Raw genomic sequence first — 16,591 nt, forward strand, 5'->3', positions numbered from 1 at the left:
CTATGAAGCCTCCCACCCCACCTTCTGTCCAGCCAGGAGAGGACCAGAAAGCAAATAACATAGTGACCATCACAGGTATCTCCCTGTGCTTGTTCATCATCTTTGCCACTGTTCTCATCACCCTCTGGAGGAAGCTCTGCAGAGCTCAGAAGTGCAGCACCGCCGTGCGCCGAAACTCCGTCCATTCCCCTGGCTTTCGGAAGAGCTCTGACGAGGAGAACATCTGCCAAGGCAACAAGCAGCGGGACAGCTTTGCTGAAGGAGGGGATGCCCCTGTTAACATTCCTCTGACCTACAGGCGAAGCCTCCAGTTTGCCCAAGAAGATGATGCCTCCGGAAGTGAGAACTTCCAGCCAAACGCCCAAAAAATTATCCCTCCGATCTTCAGCTACCGCTTGGCACAGCAGCAGCTGAAAGAGATGAAGAAGAAAGGCCTGACTGAGACCACCAAGGTGTACCATGTCTCTCAGAATCCCCTCACGGACACGGTTGTTGGTGCCACCACGATGCTTCCGCTGAGCGGAGAAAACCAAGAGGAGGCAGCAGCAAACAAATTTAGGATCAAATCTCCGTTTCTGGAGCAGCCAGCCAGTCAGCCCAAATTCCTGGGGGAAGGCTCTCACCCTAGGCTGGATTTTCCATTCTCACAGGCCAATGCGGCAGTGAGCCCTACCCAAACCTTGGTAAGAAGAGCTCATTTCAAGCACCAGGATAACAGAGGAGACTTGCCTGAGAGGGGCTGCCACAGAAACCCACAGTTCAGAAGAACAGCCAGTTTCCATGAGACTAAAAAGGCCAGGCCTTTCAGAGAGAGAAGCATGTCCACCCTCACCCCCCGGCAGACTCCTCTCTACAACTCCAGGACCAGGACATGGGACCAGGGTTTGGAGGACAGGATGCGGCCAAAATCAAGGAACACTAATCCAACTGGTGAAAAACTGGATCAGCCCCACAGCGCTGCGCCAGGATATGAACTGCAGGGCCATGGCACAAAGTGCCACCACAGGGCAGGGCCCCCGGTGAAGAAGCTGGACTTGGTCACTGACCGCCAGCCTGCCGGTCAGGAGAAGGCAGCTGATAAGCCTGAGCCCAGCCGAAGCAAGTGGGGCCCTTCACCTAACCCCAGAGGCATGTGGCGGAAGGAAACAGGCTCAGCTGGCAAGGATAATTCCCAGAGAGTCCCAAGTGTAAGCCCTGCCCAGTACCGAAGGGACAAGTGCCAGAGCTTCCCCTTGGATCCTGAGTTTGCCTTTTATGATAATACTACTTTTGGCTTAACGGAGGCAGAGCAGCAGATGATCGACCTCCCTGGGTATTTTGGCTCCAATGAAGAGGATGAAACAAGTACTTTAAGCATCGAGAAGCTGGTGATCTGAGAGACTCATTGCGGCCCTGCAGGAGGGGGCATGAGCGGGAGAGGATCTGCAGGATCTGTTGGCTTGTGGGGGAAGGAGCAGTGGGAATTGTGTTACCCCCATGCAGAGCAGCGAGGAAATTATGCCCCAAGTCTGGCCTGTGGGAACACATTCCTTTCTAATTACTGGAAAGTGCTTCCATATCATTATTTTTTGTATGTATGTGTGTACAGTTCACACAAAATACCCTGGGAAAGCACGTGTTAGTGGAGGCATGACACAGACATAGCCAATAGTTTTTATTGCATAAAGCAGTCATGTTTTGTGCATCATATGTGACGGATGCCACTGATCTGGCCTTTCTCACCTTGTGGACCATGTACTAGTAGATAATAATGCCCTAAAGCATCCATTGTCCAGTATCCTCAACCATCTATCCTAATTGGTGAATCCTTGCCCATTTAGAAAACACAGACCTCAAGTTGCGAGCAATTTCCATAACTTTTATGGTAGTCATTACTGAAGTGTGCCGATTCATCGCAATTGCTCAAGTAAGTCATATGGTGGTGTTTATTTTAGCTGCTTGCATGAAAGTGCAAACAATTGATGCTGAATACTTGGAGTGAATTTAAAACTGAGGGGGCACTTCTCACCCTTCAAGGTTTTGATACTTTCCTTCTGTCAATATTTATACTACAAAATCAGTGATGTACAGACACATGCAGGAAGTGAGTAGAAGAAGCATGCTACTGGGAGGGCAAAGAAAATGGATGATCAGATTTGAGTCCTCACAGAAATGTTACTTGCAGCCATCTAAGCACCTCTAAAAGACAGTGAGAGAACAGTTGAATCACCCACCCTTTCCATAAGCATCTTTGCCTTTATTAAACTTTTCAGAATGTAAATACATTGACAATAATACTGCTACAGCAAGCTCAGAATAAATTATGAGCAAAACCTGCGAACAACAAATTCATTTCATGAATACCTGGTTTGTGAGCAGAAACTAAAACTGGCTTGACAGCATCTGGTGCTTCCCGGAGAATCCTATGGCGAAGCACAAAAGCTACTTTGGGTGTTTGATTTTGTCGGGCTTTAAAACCAGAGATCACAAATTGACAATTACACACTGCTGCAAGTATTCAGAGCTGGGTTGAAACCCCAGTTAACAACAGAGACAGAGCTCGGGCCAGCGAGAATGACTCAGAGACTTTGCTTGCTGTTTGTTAGGATAACCATCTCTTCAGGGAGTTTGCAAAGACCAGGGAAATGCAACTGGGCAAAACCAAGAAAAGACAAGATGCTGCCCATGGAGGATGGAATGAGAGAAGGTAGGTTCGGGCAGAGGACTGTCTTAATTCTCCTAGAAGGAGCCCAACCCGATGTGGGCCTTTAACCCCCCTGTGAGTGTGAAGAACACTTACCATGTGCTCAGTTCTCTGGCAGTAGGCTGCTGTCTTTCTCAAAACTGCCTTTCTGAGCAGAAGGATAGATTTCCCAACCCCACACTTCTGTTTTTTTTCTCCACACCAACAACAGTTTTAAAGGAAGAGCAGCATCACTGTGTGTTAGCCAGTTACCGACAGCACCCCACTGAAGTGTCCAAATCATGCTGAGGTAACCTGGCAGGCACACAGTGATGGTCTTGCTGTGACAGCCTCAGAGGAGCAAAGCTTGCAGCATTTGGCTGCCGGAGTCAAACCCTGCTGTCTGAATGGCCTTTCTGATGGGTAATGTTTTGCAGCTGCTGCTGCAGCGCTGGGTCTGACTCGCAGGGTGCTGTGAGCTCCCTCTTTCCCAGGAGCTGGGCTAGCACACTGCATTGTCGACATTCAGCCCTTTGGCACAGTGTGGTGTTAGTACCTGCTCTGCATTGCCATAAGCTGTCAGCTTGAAATGCTGTTTAAAGCATTTGAGAGCATGTCCACACTTGAAGAGTTATCCAAAGCTAATCAAATGTAACAAGTCTTCAAAGTGACTTAAATAAGCTGGAAATCAGACCTCTGAAGCAATTGCTGCTCAGATTACTTACCACCCCTGTACTAAAGTAAAGCCTGCCATGTGAAGCACATTCGCCCTGAAGCAGTGAGGTGTCAGCAGGGCTACAATATCTGTTTACAGATTTGGTGAGCCCTCTCAGCACGGGAGACCTTGGAGAAAAGGGAGATCAAGTGTACAGCACAGCCACACTGAGCAAGCATTCCCCTAACCTTCAGTGGGAGTGATGTGAGCCTGGCGGTAGCCCTCAGATCAAATAAGTACTAGCTAGTGGCATTTTACCCTGCCTACTGAGATAAAGGGGGTTCTGAAACACTTCCTGGGGTTTGCTGTGGGAGTTGCGGGGTCTTGCACAAAGCCCTGTGACCTGTGTCTCTGAGGGGGTTCCCTGCACCACAGGAGGGCAGAGGATGGGAAGCATTGTTCCAAGCCAGATGCTGCTTCCTGCAACCTTGTCTTAGTGTTGGGCTGCATTCAGAACAGCTACTGTAATGCATTGCATGTACTTAGGTGCATCTTACACCTAAGGCAGCAAGGCAGACCCCTTTCCTCCCAGCTTGTCAGGTCTGGGCCCCTTTTATCTCTTTTTCCTTCTCTTAGAGAAAAAAGCACCATAACGTATTGATGCTGGCTGAAGGCAGCCCAACTATAATGCCTGCCTCTCTGTATTGACACAGAGGGAAACAAGCTCTGTACTCTAGACTGCTCACTGCTCCTTCACGGAGGAGCTGGACTGGGTAGCAGTTATCTGTCTCAGCCCTGTTGACTTTATTTTCAGCTTGGTATCTCCATTATTGATAGCTCCATTATCAGATGGGTTATTGGCTGCTCAATGAACTGTCAAACCACTAATACTGTCTCTTTGGTGCTGTAGTTGATTTCCAGCATGCAGAATCATGCATCACCGGTCTGCAGTCTATATGCTGCTTCCATAGCCCCTCTACCGAAGAGCAGGATTGAGTATCATCTGCCAGAAGGCATTAATTTATTTCACTCATACTTCTCTGCCTAGACAAAGATTGTTCTTGCTGCCCTCAGCACTGCATCAGTGGCCACATGCCTGTAACATGTACAGAGGGATTCCTCATGTTCCTAACATGCAGTTACAACCTTGCACTAAGATTTTACCATAGTATAAAATATAGAAGCAGTGATCAAAAAGTAAATCGTTCACAGCCCTTTCTTCACAAGAGCAACCTCATTTCAGAGAGGGAGGTGCAAGTTTTGCTCCGTGTGGGTATGTGGGAAGAAGGTTTTAGGATCACGGCCCGTTGCTCTCCAGTGTTCACGTCTGCAACCACTGGGATCTCTAAGAAGAAGTGAGAACAGAGTTTACCTTTTCCTAAAGCAGAGGAACCAAACCAAGTTTTGATACTGAACCTTCACATGTCTCTGCATTGTCTCCAGGACAACTTGAGCCCTGGAAATTAAACTTACCTTGCAGAGACTCTGAGCTGGCCAGGACAGCAGGTGTAAAAGCACCGGAGCCAACACCAAAAGAAAGCGTTTCTCATATTATGAGCTTTCTCAAGATTTTAATCCAAATTTCTGTTCAAGTTCCTACTGTTGAAAATGAGATACAAAGTGTTAAGACCTACTCAGATGGTTTTATTTCACCCTCTATGGATATATAATACAAATTGCAATATGTATGGATCTAAAAGCAAGTAAATGGAAAAGAACAATCAGTTTTTTAAAAAAAAGTAATTCAGAAAAAGAAATAGGCTCATTTTACCACATGGTAGGTAACTGATTTGCATCAAGCTGATATTCCTGTTCATTGTAACTGTTGTTAGTAAAACCGTGTGGAAAATAAATCTTCAGTACCCAATTTGTGTTGCTTTTTCATTTCACTCCACTGATACATGGAAAGCAGGGGGCCCTATGGTTCAGCCACTTTCCACTTTCACATTCCCCTTCACTAACTCAAAGTTAGTGGTAAATTGCACGAAAACGTACAAATGAATCATGAGTGTGTTTTAAATTCAGCAAAATCTGCCTCATTTTAATCTGGGACTTAAATCTGATTGGCAGCATTGTATTTGCATTAATACGTCGCGGTGTGCTGCAGAAGTGGATCTGCAGCGCGAAGCACTTGGCAACCAAACCCAGTGCCCACGCTGTCCGTGTTGTGGGGATTTACTTTGAAGTAGCCTTAGTCTGGATTCACATCAGCAGTTGTAGCATGTCACTGCCTTGGCTTCACACTCTCCAGGAGTGTTCTGCAATGGAAGTGTGGCAGTTGGGGACCGTAAATACAGCTGTTGAAACATTCTCCTGATCAATTAATGTAGGTAGACCAGATGAAGTTCAGTTCACCATCACCTTGTTGTTTCTTATGTTCTCGTAACTGAAGCACTGATGGAAGGATTGGGCCCTTCAAGAGTACAGGTAGCTGAAAGGACATTCTTAATCATTCAAGGTCCAGAGAGCTTTTCTGAAACACTCTCCAATGAGTGCTGAAAATTGCTGCATTTATTCCATGACTAGATCCATATGTTTTCTGTCAAATTATTGTCTGGCTGTGCTCAAACAACTCACAATGTTAGCTTCAGCAACTCCAGTTTTCGCAGTGCAGGCTTGTTGGTTGGCAGGAGCAGAGGGCTGGCTGTTAACTTGTACAATTCCCTTCAGCCTGTACTTCTTTCCAAAGCAGCAGGTTTCAGCTGCCCTGACTGTTCTCACCATCTCCACTCTCACTGTCAACAAAGAATGGAGCCCTGATTTTCATGGCAGAGTATTTTAGAGAGTACCACACCCCACGCCATGTAGACCAAACCAAGCCATCATCATGGGATCCATTGTACCTTCCCGTTCTGTAGTACCGGCCATTGAGGTTCACAGCATGGCACCTTGTAATGATGTAGGAGAGGGAAAAAAGATGAAGTTTAGTGTGGGAAGATACTGCACCATTCCAGTGAAGTACAATTTTCACACAACCTAGACTTAGAAATACCAGGGTGGGATTTGTTGACAGATTCAGACACCTAGATATGTCTGTACTGAACTGGTTATCTAAACTCCTACAGTAGCCTATGGAGATCTGGTTAATGCATTTCGTGGAACACAGAGAAGTATGTGGGTCATCCCAAGCAGACACCTGCATTGCTCAGATAATTCAACATGTTGACTCCTTCAAGTCTATTAACCAGGATCCAGCTGCCTAAACAGAGAGGTGGAGGGCCATTTGGTAGGCTCTAGCTGAAGTGTAGGCAGCTATGTATTGGCACCTAAAAATGTAGATGTCTTTTGATAAAGGTAAATCCCACTATTGATACACATTTTTGTAGCTCCACTGTTTTCAAGTTGTATGTGATGAGAGGCAGTCAAAGAAGAGGCACATCCTGCCCTAAAGCAGAGAAAAACTGAGCACAGTGTGTCCATGCTCCCAGGACTGATCAGCCCAAGTCCCTGTCTGTCAATGTGTGGGGTGTGCCCAACTAGCGAATACATCACCAGGATTCTTAAAGGGTAGCTCATTTCCTAGACATGCTCCCCAATAGTGTCCTATGTACAAACTTCACCTTGCAGTGACCAGAGTTTCTTTCTTGGGATATGACCCAAAGCACCTTAAGGAATTTTAATGGGGCTCTTTCCCTTCTAGATCATTCCTCCATATGCATTTATAGAATCATAGAATAGTTAGGGTTGGAAAGAACCTTAAGATCATCTAGTTCCAACCCCACTGCCATGAGCAGGGACACCTCACACTAAACCATGCCACACAAGGCTTCATCCAGCCTGGCCTTGAACACCACCAGGGATGGAGCATTCACAACTTCCCTGGGCAACCTATTCCAGTGCCTCACCAGCCTCACAGTAAAGAACTTCTTCCTTATATCCAATCTACACTTCCCCTGTTTAAGTTTTAACCCGTTACCCCTTGTCCTGTCACTACAGTCCCTAATGAAGATTCCCTCCCCAGCATCCCTGTAGGCCCCCTTCAGATACTGGAAGGCTGCTATGAGGTCTCCATGCAGCCTTCTCCAGGCTGAACAGCCCCAACTTCCTCAGCCTGTCTTCATACCGAGGTGCTCCAGTCCCCTGATCATCCTCGTGGCCCTCCTCTGGACTTGTTCCAACAGTTCCATGTCCTTTTTATGTTGAGGACACCAGAACTGCACACAATACTCCAGGTGAGGTCTCACGAGAGCAGAGTGGAGGGGCAGGATCACCTCCTTCGACCTGCTGGTCACGCTCCTTTTGATGCAGCCCAGGATACGGTTGGCTTTCTGGGCTGCGAGCGCACACTGAAGCCGCCTCATGTTCATTTTCTCATCGACCAGCACCCCCAAGTCCTTCTCCGCAGGGCTGCTCTGAATCTCTTCTCTGCCCAACCTGGAATTTCTCCAACATTTATTCTGACCTTTTTTCTGAAAATCAATGCAACTAACCTGTGGCCCAGTTTCTTACAGTGAAAGCAACTTACCTGCTTTCCTTCATAATGAAAGAAGCAGATTGCTTTCCCTTGAGAATCTGTAGGTGTCAACATCTTAGGTTTGGTTGTGTGAGATGGCAAGATCACACAGCAACCTCCAGCTGCGTAAGGCTGGCAAGTCCTCTTGGCTGCACCCACACCCTATGCATCCAAAAGGAATCGACTACTCTCCTTACCTGTTAAACCACCAGCCGCCCTTGTTCTCAGATGCACAGTTGCCTGCCAGGAATCGATCATGATCCTTGTCAGATGTGGTGAACTGCATCCCTCTGTGAGAGGCTGACCACTGATCTTCAAAATTGCTCCCACCAGACAGAGCGTCGCCAGCATTACCAGAATAGGTGCCAAACCATAACCTGTAATTGTCCTGCAATAGTATGTGAAATATGTCTTTGATACCAGCTCTTTCTGCCCTTCCTCCCATTTCTGGGATCAAATTTGCTCTGGCCATTGTATCCACTGTGAAAGGCATGACTGTTGAAGGCAAGGGTGACTTCTGGTCCTGTGCTTCAGTGATCCTAGTATAGCTCAAGGCAGGATTTAAACTTCTAGAAGGGATTGCTGATTACTGCTGCTGCTACAAAGGGCTTCAGGATTTATTATCTTTTGACAGCTGTTTGAAAACTAAACATACTGGAAGGCTCTTCCTAGCTCATCAAGAGCAACTTGGTAGGAAACCATGCCAAGCAGTTGCCTTCACAAACTGATCAGTTGTTCAGCTAGAATAACTCCTAGGATGTAGGAGAACCAGGTTCAGTTTCCTTGCAGGGTTGCAAACCTGTAACTCCTCCCTCACAGAAGACTCCTAACCATGAGGCTGGAGGCAAACGCCTGTGGGAATCCCTGTGCCCTGCAGTAGAGAGATGGTAAGAGAGCACATGCACATGACCCTGTCTTGGATCTTGGCTTGGGCACTCAGCAGTGGGAGGAAGAAGTCCCAGGCTTATGTCCCTGCTCCCAGGGCTGTTCGTCAGCCAGCCCAACCAGGAATCCCAGGGAACCAAAGCAGGTGAGTTTCGCAGAGCTGCAATTACAACCCTGATACTGCAGTCTGATGCTTCATGTGCAGATGCCCCACCCTCACAGACGAAACAAGCAAATCACCACGCTCTCCATTTCGTACCTGCTCATTTGCAAGCTGGAAATTTTCATAGACTGCGTAACGTCTTTCCCCATGCCAGTCCATCAGGTCAATCTTTAATGAGCTCTCTCCTAAACACAAAGTGATGTCATGTTAGAACTATCTCATGCAGATTGGAAAGAAATCTATGGAGGGAAAATACTTGCACCTCTAGTGAGCAGGTCATAGATGTGGTCATTGCCCAGCCAGTATTCATCATTCCTGCCCTGGAATTTCCCAAATCCCAGTTTGTAGTCATCCCATTTCCTGCAGTGAGATACAAATACCAATTTCAGCATGTGAGGGAACTAGACAGTTTGTGACACTTGGCTATGGAAACAAGTAAAACTTCAGCTGTGCCTCTAGACACTGTTTTCTACAAGTATCTGATTCATCGCAAGCTGAGCTGAGATTTGTCGCTCTGCCTTAGAATTAAATACAACTCGCAGCTAGCTTCTGCTAAACCTGTGCACACATACATTGGGATCAAACCTTCATACTGCCAGATGCCGTGCTTGCAGAATGAGGTTGTCAGTTAGATGGAGAGGGAAAGCAGCAGCTGTCATACTGGTCTTCAGCAAAGCATGTGATATTGTTCTTCAGCAAGTCATAATTGAAATGCACTCCTGGCTGGAAATGAATGTTGCAATGTAAAGTATGCTGCATTCCTGGATGTATGTGTGGTATGGTGAAGAATCAGAAACTGAATAGAAGCTGCAAACAAAAGCTTATAGATAGAGTTAAAAGCAAAATATCTGGGTTTGTTTTGTGTCGTGTTCCATTTAAATCTACTTTTGATTCATTCACCACTCCCACCTCTGCTTTTTCACAGGTTCACCATTTGGATGTGGTAACTTGTCCTTCAAAGATACATACTTTTCATCAGCATTCTCTGCCTTCATCTTTCTAAGAGAAATCTCCTGCTGTTACTTTCTCCCCATCATTCTCTTAAAATCTCCTCTGTTATTTATGTATTATGTATTATTTTAAATATTCATGTATACTTCCATGTATCATCATTTCCAGTTTTACTAACCTCATGTTTATTCCCTCTCTCATGTTACTGGGGATATCACTTCTGCCTGACCTTCATACTAGTCAATGCTTTTCTTCAGGTTGTTTTCCCTTCACCTGTGTTGACAGCTGAACTACCATGGCTAGATAGCTACCATGCTCTAGGCAAGTCAGCTTAAAGCCAGTTGAGATTGCTTTGCAATGGACTGTACTCACTGTAAGAGACACCAGACATGCCCTGAAGTTGTGTGTGCTATGATAGTGAATTCATCTGCATGATGATATTTCTTCTTAACTGTGCTACCAGAGCATCTCTCCTTGTGGAGATTTCCAGGTGAAAGTCACCTCCCTGGGACTTTGCATAGAGAAAGGACAGTCTGGACCAGTGGTCTGGCATCTTTTTGAATTATTTGAATAAGAAAACATGTTACACCATGCTGAACAAAAAACCCTGATATGAGAATACATTCAACAGGTATCAGTCTGTGTGCTGGCAGCAGATACCTGCCCATTTGGAGCCTTCAGCAGTCCCCATTAATGATAAAACCAATATACACACACATATACACTTACTCAAATACAGAGAAGTCATGGCATTATAGGTCCATTTTGAGAATGGCCTCCTACTACCTATATATACCATTAGATTGTCCTAATGCAAAGAGTTATCATCACTGAGTATAGTCTTGCACCTCCTGCTTCTAAGAGAGGGTTTGCCAGGCAGCAGGATGGGGTGGAAGCTGTAGGTGTGACTGTGAGCCCTGTTGATGCACCCACCTGTTGAAGTTCTCCTTGCCATTACTGCGCCGCTGGATGACAGTCCAGCCCCCGCCATCGGACATGTCACAGTACACCAGGAACGGCTCTCGGTCTGCCCTGGGCCTGATCCGGTAGTAGCCGTTTTTGGTGTTCTTCCGATCATACACAGCAGAGCAATCTGGGCAGAATGGTACAAGCTTGTTAAACGGGGCAGGGGGAAGCAAAGGGGTATGTGCAGCCAAGAGAAGACATTGTTGAAAGGCTGCCTGAGACAAGGACAGTTGGCCAGCCTGTGTGTAGATCTGCAAGCCCTGCAGAGCCAAAGCAAATTGTTCAGTAAGGTAAGAGTTGGTTGCAAACTGCTGGGCCTGACAAAGAGCAGCAAGGTTTGAGAGCTATGCCCTCTGGGGGAGTCATTCCCAAATCTTCAGTGAGACATGAGATGGCTGCAGTGCAGGCTGGAGCTTTGGAATAGGAGCGATACAGGACCAGGACTGGCTCTGTCAGCAAGACTTCGCAGGGAAGCTGATTTCCACTTGGAAGGTAACCTCAGCTGCAGACTGATCAAGGTCTAAAATTTCTAAAACAAGAGCCTAAGCTCCTGTGACCAGCTCTACCAGGGCTGTACAGGGAGAGTGCCTTTCAGGACCCCGCTGCTTCACACTTTCAATGTAATGCCCATGAAGGACAAAATCTTGGTCACAGGCCATGATTCCAGTTCTCAAAGTGACACCAAAGAACAGAGTCTGCACAGCTGCTACTGCACCACAGAAGTGATGGAGGAACTGAGCAATGGGGAGGCTGGGCTCCTCCAAATACGTTTCAGTGCCTGCAGCTGAGCCAGGTGCTCTGAGCTCCAGTAGGTTGCTCAAGGGAAATAGACTCTTCAAGAGCAGGACCCATCTCTCCCTAAATATCTAAAGTAGGTCTCACAGCAAGCATCTGAGAGGTGCCTGTCCAGCTCTGCACCGGGGTCCCAAACCCAGCTGCAGGTGTCTGGCTGTACCTGGGTGGTAGCTGCCTAAAACTGCCCAACTCACTCTGGCCCCAGGGGATGTCTGTTGGTACCAAGGCCACCACTGTTGGCCAGTCTGCCCTTCTCTTCCCATGTATCTCAGTTTTAAAACACAACGCACTTTAAAAATGTTACAACTTTTATCAGAAATAAAATATGACACATGGGGCACTGCAGGGAGAAACAAACACCATGGTGAGCTGAAATTTCCACACGCACTACTGCAGGCTGTACCTTGGTCGTAGACTATCAAATTTCCACTGGTTGTGGGTAAAAGCGTCTTATGCTGCATGCTCCTGTTGCCTGAGAACAGCCCACTGCTTGTTCTATGGTAAGTGTTCTCCAGGATGTCCTTCAGTTGTAGTTCGTATAAGAAAAGCAAGTCTTGAAGCTGTTTTGACCTTTGTCTTAATTTATTGTTGTCTAGGAGGCAGATATCTTTTTCCTATGGAGGAAATAAAAGAAAACCCCACACACTTCAGTCAGTGGTAGGAACAAGGAGGCAAGAGAGAGCAGTATCTGTTTCCTGTTGGCCCTACCATGCCACACTGCCCCTGTGGATCAAGATGAGTCAATGGTGGTCTTCTAAGATACAGAAATCTTGCACAGCAAGGGCTGTTGAATTGAACCCTATGGAAAAGGGTTTTTCTACAATGACCCTGTTGCTGCACAAAGCATCCCAGAATATGACCAGATACACAGAAAATTACTTTGGACAAAAATAGCATGTCTCAACTCCCTTTTAATGAACTCAAAAGGCTGTGTACAGACTGTGAATGATAAACCATTGAGAGGTTGTACAGACACTAGGTAAAAGATACGCACCGAAAACCTGGGTGCGGGTGAGCCAAAGCTGACCAGCAGCAGGAGCAGCAACCAGGGCATCATCACACTCATTTCTTATCACCTGAAAAGAAGCATTGACAGGCTGCACGGGAGGTTTCTTTGGTTCCTCTCACAACTTAATCCCCCTTCACAATCATGTTTAATTCCCCAGAAAATGCTGCAGGATTGTTAAAGAGGTTGCTTGAAAGTAGCGGCAGTACAAAACCGGGGGAAAGATGTGTGTCTGGGAGAAGCTGAAGCACCAGTGCAGTGTGCTGACAGTCACTGGACTTCAGTGGAAGAGATCTCTTGCTGCCAACCTGCCCCGGCATACAGATGGGGCTTCCGTCACAGAGCCTCAGCTAGAAAAAACACTGAGTTGCTGCCACTGGGAACGTTCAGCTGAGCACGAGTGATCAGTGAAGATTGTTCGCAGGGTGTTTGTATGGTGCTTTAGAAAACAATAAAAACCAGAAAGGGTTAAAAAAATCTGAAAAATAGGCTAAAACTGACTCCCCCGCTGCACATCTGGAAGTGCTGCAAAAACTTGGCTACCCAGCTCTTTGCTTTAAGCAGCGATGTGCTTTGTTTCAGCTACGGCTCTATTAGCCTCCCCAGGGCTGCTGAGGCTAGGGGCTGCTTCCAGAGCCGGCAAAGCTGCTTCCACAGGGGGCCATCTGCCGGGCTGGGCAGGCAGGGTCCAAAGCGAGCCGAGAGAAGCAGCACCCCATGGAGGGAACCTATAAAAGATGTCGTGCAGGTGTGTGCCCCAGAACACGGCACTTTTTCAGCTCACAGAAGAGTGCAGGGTGACAGCAGGGACCCCCCAGCCTGTGACGCTGGTGCTGTTCATCCACACCGTCACGCAGCCATGCCGGTGGCTACAGCACAGAATTGGGCCCCACACAGGGCATGTGGGTGGAGGCAAAAAGCCAAGAGGAAGGATGGGTTTGAGCTATGGCTCCTGGAAACCAGACAGCACAGACCGGAGGGAAAGCAAGCAGTTTCATTTACACCTTTATCAACACGTGAAATGCACATACCTGTAACTCGCCTTCCCTCCAGACCTCCTCCTGATAAGATTATCTCCCTTAAAAGTCAGCTGCAAAAGAAAGTGATCATAAACCTGGCTGCATCTCTAGAGGTTGATGAGATTTTCTTCCTCAGATGGCCCACGCCAGGGCTGCAGATGAAGAATGTCTCACAGCACTAGGCAGTTGCACAGAAAAGATACTTGCAATTCCTTGTGTGATAGTTACCCAAAGCCCAGGTTGTCTGTTGTTACCCAATAGTCATCCTGCTGCTTCCCAGTGAGGATAACTGCCAGTGAGGTTTCTACCAGCAGTGCTCTCCAAAGGAGAGGGGCTCTGCTGGTTGCGTGCCATTACCCACCTATTTGACTAGGAAGCTCAACCAAGACTGACTACTTTCAGTGTTTGTATGAATCACTCAGACTAATGCTCCCTGTGGGAATTTTATCTCATGTTTAATACAGCCAGGCTCATTTCACTAAGTCCTGCAAGGTGGAAAGAACACAGCTTTTGTGTTTAACATTCCTTTTGCGGTTTATTCTGGTTTGTATGTAAAAGTAGAGCACAGCTGTAACGCCAAAGGAGCTGCTAATCTGAAGCAAGAAGCAAATGTGGGGGTATTAAGCAAGATTTGCTCTTTGACTGAAGTCTCAGGAGGTTTGCAGTTGTGTAACTCTCCTCTGAGCTGGATGATAAGGTTTGCTAGTTAACACAAACAAGGACATTTGTGAAAGAGAGAAATAAAAAAACCCAAACAAACAGATGGGTGCCTCCTTTTGCATTATGGCCAAGGAATTACAGATTATTTTAAAGAAGACAGCAGAAATGTTCCACTTTACAGAGCTCTGTTCAGAGGGTAGACTGTGGGGACAAAAGACAAGGCATATAAGCCCATAGTTGAGCTCTGTGTTACTCTCCAGGAAAGCAGGACTGTCCAGCTATTACCACGCACAGCTATGCTGTTTATTTCTTAAACACTGCATTCCTCTTCTCCCACAAGAACACTGACCCATTTCACTGCCAAAGGATTATGAAAACAGTGCTTTCCTCCTCACTTGTTCTCTACACCCAGTTTTAGGCTGGTTTGGCAGCTGTGAAATTATATGCATGAAACATTTCCTCATGAAACTCAACCCTTTGCTCTGCCCCTTTGGCCAGGGGCTGCAGCCAACAGCAGGGTGCTAGGGTATTGCGCACCTGGGCTCCTCCACAGCAGCATCTCTTTCCCGGCTGGAGCCAGCCAGCAGTTACGATGCTGTGCACCAGTTCATGCTCTTGCCTACCTGGCCAACAGCCTCCTCAGCCCATGAGCACCTCCTGCTCCTAGATGAGATCTGCAACAGGCCTCGTCCTGTGAGTGGCAGCCACTCCATCCACAGAATGGAGTCACGGTGTGGGAAGCATGGTCAGCCTTGCAGCTGCCTGCAGGGCCGTATGGCTGTGGAGCACCAGGCCCCACGTCTTGGAGTCCTGCAGGTCCCTAGGTAGGAGGGGCAGTGAGCTGCAGTCCTGGTGGGACTCACGTGTGTATGTGATGTGACTGCAGCTTTGCAGGAACAGGACTCAAATTCCAACCCTCCTTCAGGGACTCCTCAAACGCCTCTCATAGACATCTGCAGCACTCTTACACACTCTCTACGACTCCACCAGTGTGAGCCTCACCAGTGTTTGCATGTGAAAAAGCCAGTCAGCTGGAATGTGTTTCTTGCACATCTGCTTCACAGTGAACTTATTTTCCCAGGCTAGATGAAGCTTTAGGAACATCTGAAGCACAAGAGAAGGGTTGCCATGAGGCTGTGTTCACGTGAGGTGGGTCTAGCAGGAGGGTGTGTTCATGTACTGCTCCACTGGCCTGGAGCGAAAATAATCAAGTCATCATAAAGAATGTGGACGCTGTGTGACCATTGGTGTTGTTTCCTCCTAGGCAATGGGACTACAAATGCTCCTTTTTTTTTCCCCCGGAATACACACGCTTCACACATATTCTGCAGTGCAAATTCCTGTTCAGTTACTTGGAAGGGGATCAAATTCCCTCTTAAGATACTCAGTGATCTTGTCAGCAAATAATAACAATTTCATTAACCAAAAACCTCCCCACCCTCCTCCACCCTCCTTCCAGCAAAAGTACGTAGGTGCTGAATAACAGTTGTGAAAAACTATTACTCACACATTAAATGCACAGCCAGCACAGGAAGAATGCAAACTGATGGATAAATATGAATGAGGAGAGTGGCTCTGCAGCAGCTCTTGATACTCCTTCAGTCACGGAGCACCGGGCTTCACCAGAAAGAATGGGTTGGGATAAAGCCATGACCACGACACATGATGGACATTCACTCCCTGAGAGCCCAGTGGAACTGCAGCTGGATGTCAGTGGTGGCATCTCAAAACTCTTCAAAGACACACCTGGAATACTGTGTTCAGTTCTGAGGTCCTCAGTACAAGAAAGACAAGGAGCTGCTGGAGAGGTCCAGTGGAGGGCCACAAGGATGTTCAAGGGTCTGAAGCATCTCTCGTATGAGTAGAGATTACAGGAGCTGCGCCTGTTTAATTTAGAGAAGAGCAGACTGAGGGGTGATCTCATTAATGCGTATAAATATCTCAAAGCAGGTGCCAGGAGAGTACCAGACTCTTTCCAGCGGTGCCCAGTGACGGGACAAGGAGCAATGGCCATATGCTAAAACATAAGAAGTTTCACCTCAATATGAGGAAGAAATTCTTTACGTTAAGTGTGGCAGAGCACTGGAACAGGCTGCCCAGGGGGGTTGTGGTGTCTCCCTCTCTGGAGACATTCAAAACCCACCTGGCCATGTTCCTGTGTAACCTGCTCTATGTGGCCTTGCCTTGGCAGGGGCACTGGACAAAACGATCTCCAGAGGTCCCTCCCAGCCCTAGTGATTTGGTGATTCCGTGAACAGTTCCTCAGTTTTTGTTCTTAAAAGGAGAAGGGACTAAATGAGGTGGACTGCTTCAGACTCCAAAGCAGTCAGAGACCTGAGGTTTCCACAGCAAGAGTCTGACTGCCTACCTGTGGTC

The 16,591-nt window shown here is 47.2% G+C and overlaps 2 protein-coding genes across 10 annotated transcripts in view; one reads left to right on the forward strand and one right to left on the reverse strand.

The window, feature by feature from the left end:
- Positions 1-5,184, forward strand: part of THSD1 (thrombospondin type 1 domain containing 1) — a 30,673-nt gene extending 25,489 nt beyond the window's left edge. Inside the window, exon 5 of the mRNA XM_065678314.1 lies at positions 1-5,184. Within this exon, the coding sequence (XP_065534386.1) occupies positions 1-1,376 (1,376 nt within the window). The 3' untranslated portion in view covers positions 1,377-5,184.
- LOC136013854 (fibrinogen-like protein 1) overlaps positions 4,941-16,591 on the reverse strand; it is a 16,282-nt gene continuing 4,631 nt past the window's right edge. For 3 of the 9 annotated variants that reach the window (XR_010612430.1, XR_010612429.1, XR_010612428.1), the window contains 2 exons: positions 15,962-16,098; positions 13,566-13,626 (listed from right to left, as the gene is read on the reverse strand). Coding sequence is in view for 6 of the 9 variants with exons in the window: in XM_065678325.1 (XP_065534397.1) it covers positions 6,016-6,205; positions 7,968-8,158; positions 8,915-9,003; positions 9,081-9,178; positions 10,703-10,862; positions 11,934-12,144; positions 12,525-12,596 (1,011 nt within the window). In the remaining 3 variants the exon portion in view is untranslated. The other 6 variants (XM_065678325.1, XM_065678326.1, XM_065678330.1 and 3 more) reach the window with 6 other exon arrangements.

Source organism: Lathamus discolor, chromosome 4, assembly GCF_037157495.1.
Source record: "Lathamus discolor isolate bLatDis1 chromosome 4, bLatDis1.hap1, whole genome shotgun sequence".
NCBI lineage: Eukaryota > Metazoa > Chordata > Aves > Psittaciformes > Psittacidae > Lathamus > Lathamus discolor.